The sequence below is a fragment of the Rattus norvegicus genome, chromosome X (assembly GCF_036323735.1).
Source record: "Rattus norvegicus strain BN/NHsdMcwi chromosome X, GRCr8, whole genome shotgun sequence".
Classification (NCBI taxonomy): Eukaryota; Metazoa; Chordata; class Mammalia; order Rodentia; family Muridae; genus Rattus; species Rattus norvegicus.
In genome coordinates, this window is record NC_086039.1 from 119,564,325 (window position 1) to 119,584,057 (window position 19,733).

Genomic DNA, 19,733 nt, shown 5'->3' on the forward strand with positions numbered 1-19,733 from the left:
ATCCAGTCTGTTAGTCTGTTTTTTTCTTTAAATTAAGTAATTGGTACTAAAGAGAGATTATTGTTAGTTCCTGTTATCTTCATTGTTGGAGGTGGTATTGTTTGTGTGTGTGTGCGTGTGCATGCATGTGCGAGAGAGCAAGAGCGAGAGAGAGAGAGTTTCTCTTCTTTTGAGTTTGTTGTGAGATGTTTAATTTCTCCTGTTTTCCTGTATGTAGTTATCCTCCTTGGATTGGAGTTTTTCCCAGTATTATCTGTAGTGATAGATTAATAGAAAGATATTGTTTAAATTTGGTTTTGTCATGGAATATCTTGGTTTCTCCATCTATGGTGATTGAGGTTTTTGCTGGATATAGTAGCCCAGGCTTCCATTTGTGTTCTCTAAAGGTCTGAATGAGATTTGTACAGGATTTCTAGCTTTTAGTCTCTCTCTTGAGAAGTCTGGTATATTTCTGACAGTTCTGCTTTCATATGCTGCTTGACCTTTTTCTTTTAGATCTTTAAGTATTCTTTCTTTGTTCTGTGCATTTGGTGTTTTGATTATTATATGATGAGAGGATTTTTCTTTCTGGTCCAATCTAGTTGATATTCTGTAGGATTCTTGTACATTTATGGTCATCTCTCTTTAGGTTAAGGAAGTTTTCTTCTTTGATATTGTTGAAGAAGTTTTCTCACCCTTTGAGTTGGGAATCTTTACCCTCTCTTATTCCTTATTCTTAGATTTGATCATTTCGTGGTGTCTGGAATTTCCTGGATGTTTTTGGTTAGGAGCTTTTAACACATTTTTTTTTTCTTTGATCGATGTCTCAATACCTTCAATGGTATCTACTATGCCTGAGATTCTCTCTTTCCTATCTCTTAAATTCTATTGATGATACTTGCATCTATAGTTTCTGATCTCTTTCCTAAGTTGTCCATCTCCAGGATTGTCTCCATTTGTGTTTTCTGTATTGTTTCTACTCCCAATTTCAGGTTTTGAACTGTTTTGTACAATTCCTTTACCTGCTTTATTGTTTTTCCTGTATTCTTCAAAGGATTTATTCTTTAAGAGCTTCTAATTATTTCACTGTGTTTTCCTCTATTTCTTTAAGGGAGTTATTGATATCCTCCTTAAAAGTATCTATCATCTTCCTGAGATGGGATTTTAGCTCAGAATCTTGCTTTTCAGGTGTATTAGGATATTTAGCGCTTGCTGTGGTGGTTGAAGAACTGGGTTTTGATGGTGCAGAATTGCATTGGCTTCTGTCACTTATGTTCTTGAGCTTGCCTGTTGCTGTCTGATCTGGGTGTCTCTGGAGGTGGCCTGCTTAGAGGCAGGAAGAGCTCTGTGGTCTGGGTTAGAACCAGACTCCTGGATGGAAGGAAGTGCTCTCTAGTTAGGGAGGGTATCCTTTTTCTCTTGTTAGAACAGACATCCTGTGTCATTGGTTGGGGCAGACCTCCTGTGTTCCTGGTTAGGATGAACCTACTTGTTGTCAGATAGGCTTTGGCTATCAGGGGTTAGGATCTGCCCCAGATGCAGATGGAGGTGCATACCAGAAGGACTTTGCTCATGGTTATAGCAGACTTCCTCTGTCCCTGGTTAAAACAGACCTCCTCTGTTTCTGGTTACTGTAGACCTCCTGGGAGGCAGTCACACTGTGGGGTGTGGGAGGTTATTGGACACACTGATCTTTCATGGGTGGAAAGGAACTGACCAGAAGGAAGGTGGAGCTTAGGTGCAGGCCAGGGAGGCAGAATGGGCCAAGCATCAGCTGGTCTCTGTGGGTATTTGAGATAGCATGGGTATTTGACCAGGAGTCACACCTTTGTCCCTGGATATGGCAGACCTCCTGGTAGACAGACAGGATCTGGAGTATGGGAGGGTATTAGCCCAAAGATTTGACCTAGGTGGAGAAGCAGAGTGGAAGATGAAACTTAGGCAGACAGAATAGTTCCTGTCTCAGCTGAGCTCTGTAGGTGTCCCAGTTGGCATGGGTATTTGGGTGGGAGTCTTAGCCTTGTCCATGGTTACTATATACCTCTTGGGAGATAGGTAAACTCTAGGGTGTGGGAGGGTATCAGGGCCACTGAATTGGCCTGGGTGGAGAATTACTTAGAATTTTTCTCCTTGGCTCAGTGACCCCTGACTAGCTAGGTAAGAGGCTCAGAGTTCAGTAACTGTTTTTGGATCAGAGAGAAAAGAAAAAAGAGAGAAAATTAAGGCACACAGACAATATGCACAATGGATGAACCTGAAGCAGGCTGCACTGCTACTTTATCATTGTTCTTAGTCTCAGGATAATTGATCACATGGTTTTCTAGGCATTTTTACATTCCACAAGTAACATAGAAAGTTTATAAGTCAATGGTTCATGCCACAGATCTAAAAGACTTGAATTACAGCATAATTGTTTATATATCTTTTCATTAAGATGAATAACTGACTAAAAATTCATTTTCTGTTTTCTAGCCTTAGTAAGTTCAGTTTAATTTTAAAGCAATATTTTTTTATACCATGAATCGGCAAGATTTTTGTCACAGAACAAATTATCTGCCTCATGTTTATCATTTTGATTTACTGTATAGATATAATAGTCCATCATTTATTTTCTGTCCTTGCATGTAGAATAAGTTACCCTTTCCTAGTTTATGACCTTTAGCTACCATATAGTGGCCTCATTCCTAATCAAGAAGGAGTGGTTTCTATATTGTAAATTTGTTCCAAGCTTGTTTTCTTTTCTGAATGCAATTTATCCATGACACATGAAGGTTTACAGGCCTCTATTTGCAGCTTTTATTCTATAGGGGACTTGAGATTACTTGTATCAATTTAGTGATTCTATAAAATCATTATTGGGAATTATGGAATCATCAGTTGTTCTATACATCACTAATAAATATAAATATATTTTCATATTGTTTCTGAAGGAGATCTGGCCAATATGCTGGAATGATGCCCAGGAATCATTATGCTTTGTATTAGTGGCAGAAAAGGCATATGAGTTGTAAGTGGCATTTCTGGAATGAAGTCTCAAAGGACCCAGCATCTTAGAGCACACCTATTACAACCATGTAAAAGGGTAGGCCACCTTTAGAAAACTCACTTGGGTTTTGAGTACATGGTTTTGACAAATTAGATATGCTTAACATATAAAAGTGCCTCTCTTGCCTCAAGCAAGTAGTGAAGCTGAGACAAGATGGATTGGGCTCTCTGATTGTTTAGTTACATCAAAAGGGAAGGACTTTTCAGTGTTAACAGCATAGTGGGTGTCATTGTATAAGGGAAGGGGGATCTGGTAACAATAAGCAGCTTCAATATGGGCAAAAGTTCACGCAGTTGGAAGGAACCCTGCAGGAAGTGGGCTTTGGTGTTCTCAATGCACCTAAGGTCTTGGAGACATAGCTGAATTTAATATATAGAATTATATATCCTAATACATAAAATAATATATGTATATATATAGTATTTAGTGTATGAAATTATATAACCTATTATATAGGAAGATCAATACATTCTAAGTATAACCAAATAGTCAGAGAATCCTGATGCAACTTGGGTGAGGGGCTCAGATACAAGTAGCCTTTAATGACAGTCATCACTGGCAATGTAGGTAGGACCTTGCTCTTAAAATAATGTTTGTCTATCCTCCCAGAAACAATTGAAAGACGTGTGTAAATTTATTGTGGACTAGGGTCCACCCAAGAATGCACCCAGCCATGGGAATACTATAACATCTGGGGCCTGGCCAAGGATAAGCTGGGGGATTGCTATATCCTTGATTGCCAGGATAAATAAATTGCCCCTAAATGGTGTAATAATAGACAAAATAGTGAAGGCCAGGTGCACCCAATAGATGACTACCATGAGGGGAATCCTTCGTTTGGCAATATTGGGTCTGGGACTCAACGTTAGGATGGTAAAGTTTCAGGAACACATTATTAAGGGCCCAATCTCCTGTACTTAGGCTCTTCTTTGTTGTCTTAGTAACTTTATTTCATTAGTGAAGACTCTACTACCCAGTAAGGAAAAAGTTGGGTGAACTGTGTGGTAGTGAGTGTCCGGGAAGGGCATATCCAGGTAAGGTTCCCCAGGAAATTCTTAATGGAGGCTAGAAGAGCTATCATAATGAACTCAAATTGTAGCCTTTGAAGTTTAATACGGTGTTAAGTGACCATGAAAAAAGAATCATTGCTCAGTATGGATCCTATCAGCTATGTCTGCTAGACCTGCAGCTCAAGGCTTATTTGAGTTCTCAAATCAAGGTTTTAAGCAACTAGAATCAGACTGGACAATTAGTATGCTATCCTTGTAATGGACAATATAGCACTTGGGGATGAGATGTTTGATAGTGTTCCAAATAAACATGTGGGAAATAGTGGGGCTGTTTTTTCATACCCTGTGGAAAATCCTTCCATAGATATTGCTGTGCAGGAACATTAATATTGACTGCTGGTCAACACAGAGAAAAATATCCATAAGGTAACACTGAGAATCATGCAGAAAAATCTTTGAGTCAATGCATGGCAGAAAGGTGATATAGGACAAGTTGTAATTTCCTGTATAAAAAAACCCTATACATATTTGTTGGGTTTCAAAACAACCTAGATGAATGGCCACTTTTATGTTCTGGACAAAAAAAATCTCTAAGAGCAAAGTGCACATACTATTCAAAACACTTAGGTATAAAATATCCAATGCCACAGACACAGGTCACTAGATTACAAAAGAGAACACAGAGGTTAAGTAAATAGAGAAATATGCAGTAAGAGAGAGACCCCTCTGCCTCAACCAGGTGATGCAAAGGTTTAGGCACTGGAACATCCTTTATCTGCAATGCTGTGTGACAGAAGAAATTCACTGAGCTAACAATTTTAAAATCCTGTGATTAATGCAGTCATTAAAATGTAAGACAAAATTCTTAAGGATATATGTACACACACACACACATTATATATATATATATAACAAAATCTTCTTGTTTGCTATGTAGGTTTACGTTTATTTTTCCTTTTTTTTCAAGTTGAAATTTATCAAGAAACGCAGGCCACTGTGGAAAGTTATCACTCCATACTGCTTGGTACACTCCTCTTAGGACATCATATTCTTACACTCTATGGAACAGAAAATCATCCCTTCTACACGTATGAACTTCTTCCCAAGAAGACACTTGCTGCAACAGGAGCACAGGAAGCATGCCGTGGATGCATGCCAGCTGAAGTTTTGGTAGATTACTCTCTGCTCTTCTGGGTCTATGGCATTGTGGCATCCTTGACACACCACAGCATGGATCTTCATGTAACAGGACTTGCACACAGGTTTTGATCCAACCATCACATATATTTTTCCTGCCAGGACATTGTGGCAGTGAAAGCAGCAAAAGTGTATCAAATGCCAATTCTTGTTTTCTGCTTGGGTATATTCATTGCTGAATATCAGCTCATCACAGCCAGCACAACGGGGCTTCTCACTGTCACAGTAATGTCTGCCACAATACAGCTTCCCATTCTTCCAGAAGTAAATCATGTCTACCAGGATTTCACCACAGATGGTGCAAATAAAGCAAGCCGGGTGCCAGAGTTTATCATAGCCAGCCCTTTCAGCAAAGATGGCTGGGTTTCCTTCCTTCACGGCGTGTTTGCAGGAATAACAGGAATATTGAGGCTTCTTAGGCTCCATAGATGTGTCTTTGAAATCCACTGCTGTTGGGGTGTTTCTGTCTGTAGCAGGGTTGTGCCCCTTGTAATGTTGAACATTCATCTCAGAGGGAAGCCTCACGTCACCCACTCCCAGAGCTTCATTCTTATATTTCTTCACAAACTGCCTCATCTCCTTAGCTTCTTTTCGAGACAACTCATGGCACTTATTAGGGTCCTGGTCATGTGCAGGGAGCTGCTTGGCCAGCTGCTTCTTCCGGTACTGTGCTCCCTCTGAACCTGACACTGGCTGCTTCTCCTTAGGCAGCATCTGCATATACTGCCTAGTCAGTGCCTTGTTCTGGACAGAGGGAACCCACTCATAGCTAACAGTTTTAGTGAAATCATCCTTCTTTTCAGGCTCTGGTTTGTTCAATACTGTTTCACTGGTTTTGTCCATGGGAATTTCATCTGCCTTCAGCTTGGCAATTTGGTTGGTGTCCTTGCCATCTTCAATGATTCTCCCCACTTTCCTGTCCTCCTCAGTGCTCAGGAGTATGCCATGCTCTTCTTGCCCACATTTGCAGTTACGACACGTTTTCTTCCAGAAGTGTAGTTCAAATCCTTCACATTTCTCTTTACATTTTCGACAGGGGGCTCCAAATATTTGCTCAGGACCTAAGTCCATCTGTTATGGAAGGGAACAAAGGAAATCTATTATTATAATTTTTTAAAAAGTTAGTATAAATCATACTTTTAATTCCACTTAATATTCTTGTTGATTTAACTCTAAAACAAATCTCTTATGAGCTTCACATTGTCTGACAAGCTATGACGCCAGGTATGTAAATGGAAGCTACAAGTAAATATATAGCCTAATTTATATTCTCATTGCTTTTATCATGAAAGGAAGAGAGGCAAAATAAAACTTCATACAAGACTATAAATATTGAAAGTCACATAACTCACAAATCCATGTCTTTCACTCTTATGTGCCCTGAATAAAAGTACAGTGCAGACACCGAGGGCAGACTGAAAAGCAAAGAAATTTATCAAAGAGTTTAAGAATTATGATTAGAGAATTATATTATGAAAGTACAATTGCAACAATGACAATATTTTATTAAATACTAGAATGAGTATTCTATTACAATTACTACTTGAACCTTAGAAAACATCACACCATATGTAGGAATCAGGCACTATTTCCCTGTGTTCTTTACAGGTGACTTAATTGAAGCCCAAAAGTTTTAGAAATTGCTCAGAATCAAAACATCAATACATTCTATTGATATTCATTCAATAAATGTCATTACCTGGAAACCACATCTCTGAGGTCTAGCTCTTATGGTAACCAAATGTGTTATGAAAGTTGAGAAGGGAGAAAAGCAGTTTTTAAACTTATCCAGATATAAATCTAAAATTTACAGTGATAACCATGTCAAGATATCCATGATGGTGCAATAGTGATACTTTTATTTGATGAGTAACCAATAGCTGCCTACTTGAACTTAAAATGTACTGCATGAATAGAGATTTATGCCTGTACAGAAAATCAAACATTTATCTGCAGCTAAGAGTTCATGGGCACTAAAGAAGAACTTATTCCTAAAACAATAGACTGCAGTCTAAATATATAATCTTATAACAACAGGTAAAGTATTTCTCATTCCTCATCAAAGAAGCATCTCTTGGCAGTAGATGGAAACTGTTTTTGGAATCCACAACTGGTTACAACTCACAGGATAACTTATGATGGCATACTCAAACCCAATGATACACCTACAATACTCCCAGGGAACATTGTAAGGGAGGCACTGTAAGAGACAGAGGATCACATGTCTGCTGCCAGATAGTACCTTCTAGATGTGACAGGGAAGCGCACCCAACTAAAGATCTCTTATCTCATGCCAAATAATTTGGTAAGAATTTCTATAGTCCAAACCTCTTTTTCAACCTTGATTATGACAAACACACATATCTAAGAAAAGAGATGTGTGATTCATACTCTCTTTCGTTGTTCAGTAGGTGTACCCACTTTCAGACTTAGTTATATTCTGAACTGCAGCTCTAAAACGTGATACAATAACACTGTCTAGAAAGGACATGGCTCCAAAAGTCTAAGTCAAATATCTCCTGTTCCTCCTGGAAGCTTCTGGTATTGTCATTCTCCCTCTCAGAAGTCAGATGAATGAAAATGTACTGATTCTACATTTTAGAGCCAGAACTATCAACCCCTGAGCTTGTAAATGTTCATTCCACACCTTTTATGGCAAAGTCCCAGAGCAAATGGGCTGCCCCAACTCTTTTCAGTTTTATTTATGAACCCTATTTGTTCTAATAGCTCCAGCAATTTCTTTCTCCTGTTTGCTCATGTTCAGGGTTTTTTGAAATATATAGGACACAGAATCCTCATCGTTCTTCTTCCCTTTCTTTGCCCTCAGGACAAACTACCCAATTAGGCAGAGTCCTCTTTTGCACAAAAGAGATGATTCTTCTGTTTGGACACCCAGGTCTCACAGTCCAGTTTCGGCACAGCTCTCTGTGCTTGAGAACTCTTGGTGAGGACTAATAGGGTTGATGTTAGGCAATGATACCCAGGGTGAAATCATGGATATGTAGGGTGGGGTGGAAGAGTAAAGAGGGAGGCCTAGATGTTAGCTCCTTGATAGATAACTTAAACTGCAGAATATAAGAGATAATGAAAAACAGAGGCAGGTTAATAGAATAAGTGTGAAAACTGCATCCGTCTTTCTGCAGCATACAGAAAATATACCTGGACATCAAAGATAGACACTACCTCAGAGTAATGAGTTGTAAAAGATTTTCCAAGCAAATGAACCTGAAAGGTAAACTGGTGTAACCATTGTATTATCTACAAAAATTAACTTCAACCAAAATTAGTCATAAGATACAGGTAAGGACTCTTCATTTTTGTAAAGGACAAATCTATGAAGACAATGTATCAAGTCTACATATCTATGACCCAAATGCAAGGATGCTTACTTTTGTAAAAGAATCATTATTCAAACTTAAATCACACATGGACCCTCACAAATTTATGGAGGGAAATTTCCATATCCCACTGTTATCAATGGACAGGTCAGTCAATCAAAAACTAAACAGATATACTGGAGTCAACAAACTTATAAACCAAATGGAGCTAACAAATATCTGCAGAACATTTCAGCCAAACACAAAATAATCACATCCTCAGCAACTCATGAAACTTTCTTCCAAATTGACCACATATTTAGTCAAAAAGCAAGTCTCAACACATAGAAGAAAATTAAAGGACTACCTGGTATCCTATAAGATGTTATGGATTAACATTTGGTTTCAAATACAACAACAAGAGCTGACAAACTCATGGAAACTCAAGAACTCTGTAAGGAATGACTTCTGGGTCAAGGCAGACATAAAATAATTAAGTACTTTCTAGATTTCAATGAAGATGGATACACAACATACACAAACTTATGGATTACAATGAAACAGTGTGACCCGGTGAGAGAGAGACCCAACCGCCTGGTCAGGTGGGCACTCCTGAGGCTGCAGAGCGGAAGAGACCACCAACACTGATCACCCCTGCCCACATCCCTGGCCCAAGAGGAAACTGTATAAGGCCTCTGGGCTCCCGTGGGGGAGGGCCCAGGAGCGGCAGGACCCCTGCAAGAGACACCGCCGGACCCTGAAGGAAACAGACCGGATAAACAGTTCTCTGCACCCAAATCCCGTGGGAGGGAGAGCTAAACCTTCAGAGAGGGAGACAAGCCTGGGAAACCAGAAGAGACTGCTCCCTGCACACACATCTCGGACGCCAGAGGAAAAAGCCAAAGACCATCTGGAACCCTGGTGCACTGAAGCTCCCAGAAGGGGCGGCACAGGTCTTCCTGGTTGCTGCCGCTGCAGAGAGCCCCTGGGCAGCACCCCACGAGCGAACCTGAGCCTCGGGACCACAGGTAAGACCAAATTTTCTGCTGCAAGAAAGCTGCCTGGTGAACTCAAGACACAGGCCCACAGGAACAGCTGAAGACCTGTAGAGAGGAAAAACTACACGCCCGAAAGCAGAACACTCTGTCCCCATAACTGACTGAAAGAGAGGAAAACAGGTCTACAGCACTCCTGACACACAGGCTTATAGGACAGTCTAGCCACTGTCAGAAATAGCAGAACAAAGTAACACTAGAGATAATCTGATGGCGAGAGGCAAGCGCAGGAACCCAAGCAACAGAAAGCAAGACTACATGCCATCATCGGAGCCCAATTCTCCCACCAAAACAAACATGGAATATCCAAACACACCAGAAAAGCAAGATCTAGTTTCAAAATCATATTTGATCATGATGCTGGAGGACTTCAAGAAAGACATGAACACACTTAGGGAAACACAGGAAAACATTAATAAACAAGTAGAAGCCTACAGAAAGGAATCGCAAAAATCCCTGAAAGAATTCCAGGAAAACACAATCAAACAGTTGAAGGAATTAAAAATGGAAATAGAAGCAATCAAGAAAGAACACATGGAAACAACCCTGGATATAGAAAACCAAAAGAAGAGACAAGGAGCTGTAGATACAAGCTTCACCAACAGAATACAAGAGATGGAAGAGAGAATCTCAGGAGCCGAAGATTCCATAGAAATCATTGACTCAACTGTCAAAGATAATGTAAAGCGGAAAAAGCTACTGGTCCAAAACATACAGGAAATCCAGGACTCAATGAGAAGATCAAACCTAAGGATAATAGGTATAGAAGAGAGTGAAGACTCCCAGCTCAAAGGACCAGTAAATATCTTCAACAAAATCATAGAAGAAAACTTCCCTAACCTAAAAAAAGAGATACCCATAGACATACAAGAAGCCTACAGAACTCCAAATAGATTGGACCAGAAAAGAAACACCTCCTGTCACATAATTGTCAAAACACCAAACGCACAAAATAAAGAAAGAATATTAAAAGCAGTAAGGGAAAAAGGTCAAGTAACATATAAAGGGAGACCTATCAGAATCACACCAGACTTCTCGCCAGAAACTATGAAGGCCAGAAGATCCTGGACTGATGTTATACAGACCCTAAGAGAACACAAATGCCAGCCCAGGTTACTGTATCCAGCAAAACTCTCAACTAACATTGATGGAGAAACAAAGATATTCCAGGACAAAACCAAATTTACACAATATCTTTCTACAAATCCAGCACTACAAAGGATAATAAATGGTAAAGCCCAACATAAGGAGGCAAGCTATACCCTAGAAGAAACAAGAAACTAATCGTCTTGGCAACAAAACAAAGAGAATGAAAGCACACAAACATAACCTCACATCCAAATATGAATATAACGGGAAGCAATAATCACTATTCCTTAATATCTCTCAATATCAATGGCCTCAACTCCCCAATAAAAAGACATAGATTAACAAACTGGATACGCAACGAGGACCCTGCATTCTGCTGCCTACAGGAAACACACCTCAGAGACAAAGACAGACACTACCTCAGAGTGAAAGGCTGGAAAACAACTTTCAAAGCAAATGGTCAGAAGAAGCAAGCTGGAGTAGCCATTCTAATATCAAATAAAATCAATTTTCAATTAAGAGTCATCAAAAAAGATAAGGAAGGACACTTCATATTCATGAAAGGAAAAATCAACCAAGATGAACTCTCAATCCTAAATATCTATGCCCCAAATACAAGGGCACCTACATACGTAAAAGAAACCTTACTAAAGCCCAAACACACATTGCACCTCACACAATAATAGTGGGAGATTTCAACACCCCACTCTCATCAATGGACAGATCTTGGAAACAGAAATTAAACAGTGATGTAGACAGACTAAGAGAAGTCATGAGCCAAATGGACTTAACGGATATTTATAGAACATTCTATCCTAAAGCAAAAGGATATACCTTCTTCTCAGCTCCTCATGGTACTTTCTCCAAAATTGACCATATAATTGGTCAAAAAACGGGCCTCAACAGGTACAGAAAGATAGAAATAATCCCATGCGTGCTATCGGACCACCACGGCCTAAAACTGGTCTTCAATAACAATAAGGGAAGAATGCCCACATATACGTGGAAATTGAACAATGCTCTACTCAATGATAACCTGGTCAAGGAAGAAATAAAGAAAGAAATTAAAAACTTTTTAGAATTTAATGAAAATGAAGATACAACATACTCAAACTCATGGGACACAATGAAAGCTGTGCTAAGAGGAAAACTCATAGCGCTGAGTGCCTGCAGAAAGAAACAGGAAAGAGCATATGTCAGCAGCTTGACAGCACACCTAAAAGCTCTAGAACAAAAAGAAGCAAATACACCCAGGAGGAGTAGTAGGCAGGAAATAATCAAACTCAGAGCTGAAATCAACCAAGTAGAAACAAAAAGGACCATGGAAAGAATCAACAGAACCAAAAGTTGGATCTTTGAGAAAATCAACAAGATAGATAAACCCTTAGCCAGACTAACGAGAGGACACAGAGAGTGCGTCCAAATTAACAAAATCAGAAATGAAAAGGGAGACATAACTACAGATTCAGAGGAAATTCAAAAAATCATCAGATCTTACTATAAAAACCTATATTCAACAAAACTTGAAAATCTTCAGGAAATGCACAATTTCCTAGACAGATACCAGGTATCAAAGTTAAATCAGGAACAGATAAACCAGTTAAACAACCCCATAACTCCTAAGGAAATAGAAGCAGTCATTAAAGGCCTCCCAACCAAAAAGAGCCCAGGTCCAGACGGGTTTAGTGCAGAATTCTATCAAACCTTCATAGAAGACCTTATACCAATATTATCCAAACTATTCCACAAAATTGAAACAGATGGAGCCCTACCGAATTCCTTCTATGAAGCCACAATTACTCTTATACCTAAACCACACAAAGACCCAACAAAGAAAGAGAACTTCAGACCAATTTCCCTTATGAATATCGACGCAAAAATACTCAATAAAATTCTGGCAAACTGAATTCAAGACCACTCAAAACAATCATCCACCATGATCAAGTAGGCTTCATCCCAGGCATGCAGGGATGGTTTAATATAAGGAAAACCATCAACGTGATCCATCATATAAACAAACTGAAAGAACAGAACCACATGATCATTTCATTAGATGCTGAGAAAGCATTTGACAAAATTCAACACCCCTTCATGATAAAAGTCCTGGAAAGTATAGGAATTCAAGGCCCATACCTAAACATAGTAAAAGCCATATACAGCAAACCAGTTGCTAACATTAAACTAAATGGAGAGAAACTTGAAGCAATCCCACTAAAATCAGGGACTAGACAAGGCTGCCCACTCTCTCCCTACTTATTCAATATAGTTCTTGAAGTTCTAGCCAGAGCAATCAGACAACAAAAGGAGATCAAGGGGATACAGATCGGAAAAGAAGAGGTCAAAATATCACTATTTGCAGACGACATGATAGTATATTTAAGTGATCCCAAAAGTTCCACCAGAGAACTACTAAAGCTGATAAACAACTTCAGCAAAGTGGCTGGGTATAAAATTAACTCAAATAAATCAGTTGCCTTCCTCTATACAAAAGAGAAACAAGCCGAGAAAGAAATTAGGGAAACGACACCCTTCATAATAGACCCAAATAATATAAAGTACCTCGGTGTGACTTTAACCAAGCAAGTAAAAGATCTGTACAATAAGAACTTCAAGACACTGAGGAAAGAAATTGAAGAAGACCTCAGAAGATGGAAAGATCTCCCATGCTCATGGATTGGCAGGATTAATATAGTAAAAATGGCCATTTTACCAAAAGCAATCTACAGATTCAATGCAATCCCCATCAAAATACCAATCCAATTCTTCAAAGAGTTAGACAGAACAATTTGCAAATTCATCTGGAATAACAAAAAACCCAGGATAGCTAAAGCTATCCTCAACAATAAGAGGACTTCAGGGGGAATCACTATCCCTGAACTCAAGCAGTATTACAGAGCAATAGTGATAAAAACTGCATGGTATTGGTACAGAGACAGACAGATAGACCAATGGAATAGAATTGAAGACCCAGAAATGAACCCACACACCTATGGTCACTTGATTTTTGACAAAGGAGCCAAAACCATCCAATGGAAAAAAGATAGCATTTTCAGCAAATGGTGCTGGTTCAACTGGAGGGCAACATGTAGAAGAATGCAGATCGATCCATGCTTATCACCCTGTACAAAGCTTAAGTCCAAGTGGATCAAGGACCTCCACATCGAACCAGACACACTCAAACTAATAGAAGAAAAACTAGGGAAGCATCTGGAACACATGGGCACTGGAAAAAATTTCCTGAACAAAACACCAATGGCTTATGCTCTAAGATCAAGAATCGACAAATGGGATCTCATAAAACTGCAAAGCTTCTGTAAGGCAAAGGACACTGTGGTTAGGACAAAACGCCAACCAACAGATTGGGAAAAGATCTTTACCAATCCTACAACAGATAGAGGCCTTATATCCAAAATATACAAAGAACTCAAGAAGTTAGACTGCAGGGAAACAAATAACCCTATTAAAAAATGGGGTTCAGAGCTAAACAAAGAATTCACAGCTGAGGAATGCCGAATGGCTGAGAAACACCTAAAGAAATGTTCAACATCTTTAGTCATAAGGGAAATGCAAATCAAAACAACCCTGAGATTTCACCTCACACCAGTGCGATTGGCTAAGATCAAAAACTCAGGTGACAGCAGATGCTGGAGAGGATGTGGAGAAAGAGGAACACTCCTCCATTGTTGGTGGGATTGCAGACTGGTAAAACCATTCTGGAAATCAGTCTGGAGGTTCCTCAGAAAATTGGACATTGAACTGCCTGAGGATCCAGCTATACCTCTCTTGGGCATATACCCAAAAGATGCCTCAACATATAAAAGAGACACGTGCTCCACTATGTTCATCGCAGCCTTATTTATAATAGCCAGAAGCTGGAAAGAACCCAGATGCCCTTCAACAGAGGAATGGATACAGAAAATGTGGTACATCTACACAATGGAATATTACTCAGCTATCAAAAACAACGAGTTTATGAAATTCGTAGGCAAATGGTTGGAACTGGAAAATATCATCCTGAGTGAGCTAACCCAATCACAGAAAGACATACATGGTATGCACTCATTGATAACTGGCTATTAGCCCAAATGCTTGAATTACCCTAGATCCCTAGAACAAACGAAACTCAAGTCGGATGATCAAAATGTGAATGCTTCACTCCTTCTTTAAATGAGGAAAAAGAATACCCTTGGCAGGGAAGGGAGAGGCAAAGATTAAAACAGAGACTGAAGGAACACCCATTCAGAGCCTGCCCCACATGTGGCCCATATATATACAGCCACCCAATTAGACAAGATGGATGAAGCAAAGAAGTGCAGACCGACAGGAGCCGGATGTAGATCGCTCCTGAGAGACACAGCCAGAATACAGCAAATACAGAGGCGAATGCCAGCAGCAAACCACTGAACTGAGAATAGGTCCCCCGTTGAAGGAATCAGAGAAAGAACTGGAAGAGCTTGAAAGGGCTCGAGACCCCAAAAGTACAACAATGTCAAACAACCAGAGCTTCCAGGGACTAAGCCACTACCTAAAGACTATACATGGACTGACCCTGGACTCTGACCCCATAGGTAGCAATGAATATCCTAGTAAGAGCACCAGTGGAAGGGGCAGCCCTGGGTCCTGCTAAGACTGAACCCCCAGTGAACTAGTCTATGGGGGGAGGGCGGCAATGGGGGGAGGTTTGGGAGGGGAACACCCATAAGGAAGGGGAGGGGGGAGGGGAATGTTTGCCCGGAAACTGGGAAAGGGAATAACACTCGAAATGTATATAAGAAATACTCAAGTTAATAAAAAAAAGATTGATGGTGATTTTAAAATGTAGCTTTACATGTGACTAGGAGGGCACCAAGGGAGCGAGAAGTGGGAGAGCCACCTAGATAGCTCGAGGGAAGGCAAACACTCAGAATGAGATTGCAGAAAGCAGGGTGAGGAGAGGAGGTGGACCTTCACTGGCCGGTCACAGTTGCCTGGGATTTGTGTATTCGGTTACCAGAACACTCAAAGCTACACTGCACTGATAAAAAAAAAAAAAAAAAAAGAAACAGTGTGAAGGGGAGAGTTCTTGTAAATTAATGCCTATATTAAAAACTGTAACAGCATACAAGAAAGCTCTAAAAATAAAAAATCAAAGAGTAAACAAAACAGTAATAGATGGCACCAATGAGCTAAGACCATTCAGTATGAAAAAAGAAAAAAAGATAGCATTTTCAACAAATTGTGCTGGTTCAACTGGAGGTCTGCATGTAGAAGAATGTAAATGGACTCATTCTTATTGTCTTGTAAAAGGTTAAGTCTAAGTGGATGAAGGACCTCCACATAAACCACATACACTCAAACTAATAGAAGAAAAAATGGGGAAGAGACCTAAACACATGGGTACTGGGGAAATTTTCCTGAGAAAACACTAATGGCTTATGCTCTAAGATCAAGAATCGACAAATGGGACCTTATAAAGCTGAAAAACTTCTGGAAGGCAAAGGACACTGTCATTAGGACAAAATGGCATCCTTCATATTGTGAAAAGAACTTTACCAATTCTATATCTGATGGAGGACTAACATCCAAAATATACAAAGAACTCAAGACGTTATACTCCAGAGAATCAAATAACCCTGTTTAAAAAATGGGGTATAGAACTTTAAAAAAAGAATTCTCACCTAAGAAATATCAAATGGCTGAGAAGTACCCAAATAAATGTTCAACATCCTTAGTCATCAGGGAAATGCAAATAAAAACAACCCTGAGATTCTCCTTCAAACCAGTCAGAATGGCTAAGATCAATAACTCAGGTGACAATAGATGCTGGTGAGGATGTGGAGAAAGAGAAACACTCCTCCATTGTTGGTGGGATTGCAAACTGGTACAGTCAGTGTAGAAATTCATCTGGAGTTTCCTCAGAAAATTGGAAATTGCACTACCGGAAGAACCAGCCATACCACTCCTGGGTATATACCCAAAAGATACTCCAACATACATCAGAGACACATGCTTCACTATGTTTATAGCAGCCTTATTTATAATAGCCAGAAGCTGGAATGAACCCAGATTCCCTTCAACAGAGGAATGGATACAGAAAATGTGGTACATCTACCTAGTGGAGTACTACTCACTTATCAAAAACAATGACTTCACAAAATTAATAGGCAAATGGATAGAACTAGAAAATATCATCTGGAGTCAGGTGACTCAATCATACACACACACACACACACACACACACACACACACACAAAAAAAAACCACACATGGTATGCATTCACTTATAAGTGGATATTAGCCCAAAACTCAAATGACCCAAGATACAATCCAAAGACCACATGAAGCTTAAGAAGAAGGACAACCAAAGTGTGAATTCTTCAGTACTTCTTAAAAGGGGTAGCAAAAGTGTTCATTGGAGGGTAAATGGAGACAGAGTTTGGAGCAGAGACTGAAGGAATGGCCATTCCGAATATGTCATACCTGGGAATACAGCATATATATCTCCACCAAAACTAGATTATATCTATGAAGCCAAGAAGTACATGATGACAGGAGTTTTATATAGCTGTCTCATGAGTGCCTCAGCCAAGGCGTGACCAATACAGAGGCAAATGCTAGCAGCAAACCACTGAGAATGGGGTCCCTGTTAGAGGAATTAGAGGAAGGATTGAAGGAGCTGGAAGGGCGTACAACCCCATAAGAATAATACCAACCTACAAGAGCTCCCAGGGACTAAACCACTACCCAAAGAGTACACATGGACAGACTCGTGGCTCCAGTTGCATATGTAACAGAGGATGGCTTTGTTGGGCACCAATGGGAGGAGAAGCCCTTGGTCCTGCCAAGACTGGACCCCCAAGTCCAGTGAAATTTCAGGGGGTGGGAATGAGGGGTGGTTGGGAAGGGGGAAGACCCTTATAGAAGAAGGGAAGGGAGGGGAATGGGGGCTTATGGCCGGGAAACTGGGAAAAGGAATATTTGAAATGTAAATAAAAAATCCAATAAAAATTTAAATAAATGCTGACCAAAATCTTTAAAAAAAGAGCAATAGATGGCAGGAAATAATCAAAGTGAAGGCTGTTTAAATAAGCTGTAAATAAATAGGAATAATACAAGAATCAATGAAATGAATAGCTGATTCTTTCAGAAATTCAATAAAAGAGACTAAGTGTCAAACTTACTAAAGCCCATAGAGAAAACATACAAATAAACAAAATTTGGAACAAAAAGAGCAACAGAACAAGAGTCCCAGAGGAAATCCATTGAATCATTAAGTCATCCTTTGAAGACCTGCACTGAACAAAATTGGAAAGGCTACAACAAATTGATGATTCCTTTGTAGATTCCACTTACAAAAATTAAATCAAAATGAGATAAACAATTTACATTGACTTATATCTCCTAAGTAATTTGAACCAAAAATTTCATTGTCAGATAGTTTTGTTGTGGAATAATTCCAGAGATTTCAAGAAGACTTAATACCAATACTCCTCAAATTATTTCAAAATTTAAGAACAAAAGAACATTGCCAAATTATTTCTATGATACCACAATCTGCCTGATATTACAACCACACAGAGTCAACAATGAAAGAGAATTACAGATGACTTTGGATTATGAACATTGATAGAAAACTACTCAGTAAAATACTTACAAACTATATAAAAGAACACATCAAAAAGATCAGCCACTATGTCTAAGTAGGCTTCATCCCAGAGATGCAGTGCTGTTAAACATATAAAAATCAGTCAATGAGTTTCACTATATAAATAAAGGAAAAAGCCACACTGGATTATCTCATTAGCCAGAGAGAAAGCCCTTGACAAAATCTCACACCTCATTATGATAAAAGTCTTAGTGAAAGTAGGGATACAAAGAACATGTCTGAAAACAACAAAGGCAATATACCACAAGCCTATATCGAACATGAAACTAAATGGAGAGAAACTCAAAGCAATACCCCTAAAATTGGGAACAAGAAAAATTGATTGCCAAATATTTCCATGCCAATTCAATATAGTTCTAAAGTTTAATCTTAGAACATTAAGAAAACCGAAGGAGACCAAGAGGATACATTTAGGAAGTGAAGAAGTCAAATTATGATCACTAATCACAGATGATATGCTTATATACGAAAGTGACCACAAAAATTTGATAGTATACATTAGCAACCCCAAAATCTCTACTTGATAAACATCTTTATTTATGTGGTGGGAAACAAGCAAAACTAAAAGAAAAAATAGTCCTCATATATACAAACAACAAATAGACTGAGAAAGACATCAGGGCAACAACATCCTTCACAATAACCACAAAGCATATAAAATATTTTGGGTTAATTCTAATCAAACAAATAAAAGATGGTTATAACAAAATATTCTAAGTCTTTAAAGAAAACCAAACGAAGATGATATTAGAAGATGAAAATATCTCAGATGTTCATGAATTGTTAGAAATAACATAGTAAAAATGGCCATCCTACCAAAAGCAGTGTACAGATTCAGCACAATTCTGATCAAAACTTCTGTACATTCTATACGGGTCTTAAAAGGACAATACTCAAGTTCATATTGAAAAACTAAATTTCTAGAATGGCTACAGCCATGCTGAATAAAATAAATTCAAGTGGCATAAACATTTCTGATTCCAAGCAGTACTGCATAGTGATAAAACAGCAAGATGCTGGCATAAAAACAGACAGGTTGATCAATGTAACAGAATCAAAGACTCAGAAATAAGTTCATATACTTATGGACACCTGATACATATGTATGCCGGAAATATATGATGGAGAAAAGTAAACACTTATTACAATTGGTGTTGGTCTAACTGGATGTCTTGATGTAGAAGAATGCAAGAGATCCATACCTATTACCTTGCATAAAATTGAACTCTAATTGGATCGAGGACCTCAACATAAAACTAGATACACTGAACCTGAAAGGAGAGAGAGAGTAGGAAACAGCCTTGAATTGTTAGGTACAGGACACAATGAAGAGAATACCTATGGCACAGGCACTAAGACTGACAAATAATAAATGGGACTTCATGAAATTGAAAC

At 39.1% G+C, this 19,733-nt stretch overlaps 1 protein-coding gene across 2 annotated transcripts in view; it reads right to left on the minus strand.

The window, feature by feature from the left end:
- Positions 1-4,960: 4,960 nt before the first annotated feature.
- Tesl1 (testin LIM domain protein like 1) overlaps positions 4,961-19,733 on the minus strand; it is a 58,873-nt gene continuing 44,100 nt past the window's right edge. For both annotated transcript variants that reach the window (XM_039100397.2, XM_039100398.1), the window contains exon 3: positions 4,961-6,303. In XM_039100397.2, the coding sequence (XP_038956325.1) occupies positions 5,071-6,303 (1,233 nt within the window). In that variant the 3' untranslated portion in view covers positions 4,961-5,070. The remainder of the gene's footprint in view (positions 6,304-19,733) is intronic.